The 5,642-nt window shown below is 41.0% G+C and overlaps 1 protein-coding gene across 4 annotated transcripts in view; it reads right to left on the reverse strand.

The window, feature by feature from the left end:
• The window catches only part of PAPOLA (poly(A) polymerase alpha), a 105,489-nt gene that overhangs the window by 56,598 nt on the left and 43,249 nt on the right, over positions 1-5,642 (reverse strand). For all 4 annotated transcript variants that reach the window (XM_019518602.1, XM_019518600.1, XM_019518599.1 and 1 more), the window contains exon 6: positions 4,610-4,663. In XM_019518602.1, the coding sequence (XP_019374147.1) occupies positions 4,610-4,663 (54 nt within the window). The remainder of the gene's footprint in view (positions 1-4,609; positions 4,664-5,642) is intronic.

Below are 5,642 nucleotides of genomic sequence, written 5' to 3' on the forward strand. Positions count from 1 at the left end.
TCCCTCTTCCCCTTCTTGAAGATGGGGACCACATTTGCTACCTTCCAATCATCTGGCACCTGGCCCAAGCACCACGATCGCTCATAGAGCCGTGCCAGGGGCCCTGCAATAACCCCAGCTAGCTCCCTCAACACCCTGGGGTGGAGAGCATCCGGACCCGCTGACTGGAACACGTCCAGCCCCTCCAGAAGCTCCATGACTTCTAAGGGAAGCACTTTGACTTAAATGTGTCTGATGAGAAAACGACGAGGCCCAAAATCTTGGCAAGCCATCAAAAAATAAAAATAAAAATATCAGGTGCTCCATGGGGACAGGGGGAAATCAAGCACTCCAACTTAACAGGCAAATGTGGCTCTACATGTACCCACTGTAGTAGAGCACGAGTTTTAAATTATAAAAGTTGTGACTATATTGACAAGATACACTAAAAGTATGAAGTCAAAGTGCATTAGCTTATTGGACTTTCCTTCAGGGGCAAGCTATGTCAAGATGCCAACAGCATAAGGGACTACAAATATGGTATGCATCTAAAAATATAAAACCTAGGGACTGCATAACAAACTGTGTGTAAGTGGTGATCAGGAAGGATTTGAAATAGATACGGGCAAAGGAAATAATTTTGGCCATAATTTTTCCATTTCTTGCACTGACAATTAGCCAACTTGACCATTTACACTATATATAACAGCTAAACTTAAAACAGGAATAGTTTAGACCTTGCCTTGAAAAGGGAAATGGACTAGACTACTTCTTAAAATCCCTTCCAACCTTACTTTCCTAAGATCCTACTATTCTAAAAGGTCCTTCCAAAGACAGAACCAAAATCCATCTCTACACACTTTGAGTGCTGTGTATAGGATACTATTGCCATTTCACTGATGATGTTCAGAAGAAACTAAACTGGGAGGCCAAGTTGGTATTTTTAACCTCAGATGGAAGATGCTAGTTAATATGACAAGGATACAAAGAACATCTTAGGATTTTGTTAGTCAAGCACTGAGTTTTACTTGCCCAGGCTAAATTTTAATTATACCTGACAACATGCTTCTCCTAGCTTAAATGAAATACCTTAGACTATCACACTAAGAGCAAGACAGACAATGGAGCCCTACAGCCAGTTTAAGGACATTTAAAAACTATCAAAGAACAAGCAAGGAAGTTTCAAGCATCTATTTTAAAGTTTCCAATTCAAAAGTAATTTGAAAAAGAAAAGACAAAGGATATATCTCAATCTACCATGCAAAGGAGACTTCTATTACACAGTCTATATTTTAAAAATAAATTCTCATTACACTATTATAATGTTAAAGAAAAAAAAAGTCTTTCCTAGTGGCTTCCTAGAAACTGATAGTTGCATTAAGCTTTCAATTCTGCCTTCAACTAAATTAAGTTTGATTTTCAGGCTTGAAACTGACATGGACTAAACTCTGGACAAAAATTTCAAAAAAACATTTATGAACATTACTGTTTCATAATGAAGTCATACATAAAATAGCTTTCTACTTTTTTCTTTCACAGATTTAAAAAAAAATAAATAAAATCAAGAAATAAGAAATTTCCCTTTTGTAAACATCTTCATAGTAAAAGGCAAAATAAACATGGAAACTGATCTCATTAGGAAGTCCAGAGGCTCCACTGGCGTTATTAGGCTACAGAACTAAGGCCTTTCACTTAAAAGTTTTGCTGGTGAGAAATATTTTTCCAGTACAAATGAAAGGAGTACCTTCTCTATTTACTTTTATCCCTAAGTGTAGTTTAACCATGTTTAACAGAGGCCTGTTGGTATTCCAAGCAAGTGTCTTACTGAACTGTGATCTAGGATCATCCCTATATATAGAGGCCTCCTTTCAAACTTAGGCTGCTGACAGACCATTTGGGGTGGGGAGGACAGGGGAAAAATAAGCACTTCACTGGCAGAGCAAGCGTGTCAGTTTGACTTGGCTCTCCAGTGTCTGTACAAATTGAGCACTTCAGCCTACCTACCTTCTGGACAGCACAACTGTCAGTGCAAAAAGAAACAAACAGAAACTTTAAAGAAGAAACAACTGACGTCAGAGGTTCCCAACCCCCGGGCTGCAAAGGGTTGGCTGCCAGACTGGAAGTCTAGAAGTGACTGGCATTAAGGGTGTGCGAAGCTTCAGTCACCTGTTCGATTCGGAGGAGATTGGGCCTGATTCAGTGGCCGAATCCAAATCGAATCAGGAGACCCATTAATCTCTCTGAATCAAATCAGAAGCCTCTGAATCAATTCAGAGACATTTGATGATTTGGCTGTAGACACAGCTTCCAGTCCACACCGAGCATGCAGGTGACCCCCCGTCCCCCACAACACTCCCATGAGATGCTCCATCTGCCCCACCATCTCAGCATTCAGAAGCCATGCCTGGTACCTCAAGGTTAATAGAAAAAAACATATAAAGCTGTGTCTATGGCTGTATCACTGATTCTCAGAATCAGAACTGAATATTCAGATTTGGCCAAATCGAATCAGGACAGAGTTTCAAATCAGCGAATCAAATCCCCTGAATCAGGCCGAATCCAAACCGAATAGTGTCCACTTCACACACCCCTAACCAGCATACTGTGAACTGGCAAAGTATAAAAGTGAGCATAAAGAGTATAAAAAAGGGTTGGCTGCCAGTCTGCAGTATGCTGGTCTGTGGTCTAAAAAAGGTTGGGAACCAGTGGTCTACCTCTTTCACATAACACACATTAAGTCACCTGTAAAAGAACAGAAAGTGCAATACCAGCCACACCTTAGAGCAACAGTTACAGTTGTGGGGCAGGGATCTGCTACTCAACTCCTAAAGCAGACATGAAATTTTCCTAGATGCAAAAGGAGGATTCTTCTCTCAAGTTGGGATCACTCCCCCTGCACCCTCTCCAACTCGTACAATAAAAAAAACAAACAAAAAAACCCAAATAACCTGCTAGAAGGAATAAAGGGAGCATGTTCCAAGGCTAAACTAAGTTATAGAAACAGTGTCATGGTTCAAAAGAATTAAATGTGGGGATGTATTTCTGTGCTAATGGCTCAGTATTCCTTAAATCACCTGGCCTTGGATTTACCCAATTCAGTTGAAAGAATCTGATAACAAATCTGCAGATCCCAGTAAACTGGTATCTTATCAGCAACAGAAAGCAACAGGCTGATTATAAAAAGTGAGAAGGCTGCTTTCCAAAGATAAACTATTGATTTTTCTATTTTCTCTTAACGTGGCTTTATTTGCACTTTAAGGTATTATCATCTATGTTAAGCAAGCCATTTTTAATTATATTTTAGTTTAAAAGAAAGTCTGGATTACACTGCTGTTTTATAGGAAATTTCAAGCTAATACCCTGGAGAATAGGACACTTCAAAATAAGTGAAGAATCGTGCTGGAGAGAGAATAATTCTGCCACTCACACAATACACATCCTCTCTGTCAAGGGGAAGGGACAAATATGTCTAATCCCACAGCATTAGGTTACTGCAGGTGAAACCAAGGGCAGAAGGGCCTGGTGGCAGATGTTATCAGGAGTTTGAATATACTGGGATCAAAGGAACTACTAGATTTTCTGTCAGCAACACATTTGTTTTAATTAGTACAGATGAAAAAGCCACATGACTTCTTCCACAGAAGTGTAACTAAGGGTGGGTGACTGGGGCAGAAACCACAGGAGTTCAGTAAAAGGGGGCTGCTAGCAAGGAGGCAAGGGCACTCGAGGCTGCAGAAGGAAGGGGGGGGGGGGAAAAAAAAAAAAAAATCTAGCAGGGCCCTGCCCTCCCATGCTAAGGAGCTAGCTGCTGCTGCTGCAGCCACTACTAAATTAACAGCTCTGCATCATCGATCTAGATATAAATCTATAGTGGCTGTAGGCCTAGGGAAGGGTTAAACTTTGATGTTGGCAGGGACACCTTCCTTCAGGCCAGGATCATGTGCCCACCAGACAGCCAGAGCCCTGACACCACCTGCCTCCATCCAAGCATCTGAGGGTGCAAACCCTACATACTTCTGCTGCCCAGAGCATGAACTCTACCAGTTACATCTCTGTTCTCCATCATAACATTGCTTTAAAACAAATTTTGAGTTTGTTTCTGGACAAATGTTAGTTTTTGCCAGTGACCATTAAAAGGTCACAACAGTTTACTGATCTGCAGAGTTCCAATAGCTGCATCATTCAACAGGCAACTTCACTGATATACTATGTTTATATAACTGAATTACACTTGAATCAAAGGAAAAAAATTGGGCCTCCATGTAAAAAGAAATTATATGGAGTGCCCAATTTTTTCACTGATTCAAGCATAATTCAATTACAGTAAGACTGGGCGGCAATGTTGTTTAGTAGCTAAAGCCCACGACTATACCTCTTGCTTCACTCTTGAAATGGGCCACTAATTTGCTGGATAAACCTAAGTAAGTCATGTCATAGCTGAGCCTGTTTCTCCCTTTCTAAAATGCAAATGATACCAACCTCCTTTGTAAGGTACTTCAAGATTCCTTGCTGACAAGTCTAAGAATATAATACCCAACTGTTATACAAAAGAGATGATTCCAGAATAGTTGTACAATAGTGTTGTTAATATTTTAACAATAGTCGGGAAAGCAAACTGGCTAACCCTTACCTCAATTCCATCAAAGCACAGTTTGATAACAGGGACAAATGCTTCTTCAACAGCCTAAAATAAGAAAAACAATTACATTTTAATTTGCAAAGAAGAAAGAATATGTACAAAAATGCTGGTGAGTCTAAATGATACTACCATGAGGTAGGTTAGACTTTAAGGCTGCTTACAGTCATGGGGGGAAAAAAATCCCAAAGAAATAGCCACTTTACTTTCAGCTCTGTACACCCCCATGCCAAGCACAGTGCACACCCAGAAGAGGCATTGTGTCAGTATGACCCAGCTTGCCCATCATCTGTATAGCTCACATGCTTCAGCAAGGCTTTTTGGCACTCTTAATCTAATAGCTGTTTGAATCAACTATTAGATAAAAATGGCAAAAAAACCCTGCTTGAAGTGCACAAGCTATACAGATGCTGGGAAGGCGGGTCAAACTGATGTGATGCCTCTTTCAGTAAAGTGTTGGTTTGTTTTTTTTCCTTCCACATCTGTCAGTGTCCTTTATGGACATTTATCCTCCCTCCAACTCAAATTGTTTTTTGAATAAAACAAAAACAGCTGATAGAAAATTAATGCACAAAGTTTAGATACTACAGTTTTACTAAAATGTGTTATGGGTACATGGAGTTTACTTAATTGTAACCTGAATTCACGATTCTATAAATGGAAAATTAAAAACGTTATGATTTTACATTTATAGATTCTATAAGTATTTGGAGAGTTGTCTTAAAATATGTCCCCATCCTACACATAAATCAGGGTGGACATGTGCCCCCCAGCAGGTACATGCAGTGGCAGGGAACCCTCTCCCCCCCCCACGGCCCAACACCCCCTGCACAAGCCATTTGCGGCTGTCCTGCTCCACGCCCCAGTCCCATGAACCAACCTGGCTAGGCAGCACCCCCAGTCCCTGCCCCACTCTCTCCCCGACTGTGGGGGCCTCAATCTGCCTCCCCCCCCATAGACTTACCTGCAAGGAGGTGCTCTCCAGGCTGCCCAGCTGTATTCTTGGCCAGACAGATGCACACATGCA

The sequence above is a fragment of the Gavialis gangeticus genome, unplaced genomic scaffold (assembly GCF_001723915.1).
Source record: "Gavialis gangeticus isolate Ggan-Ray unplaced genomic scaffold, GavGan_comp1, whole genome shotgun sequence".
Classification (NCBI taxonomy): Eukaryota; Metazoa; Chordata; order Crocodylia; family Gavialidae; genus Gavialis; species Gavialis gangeticus.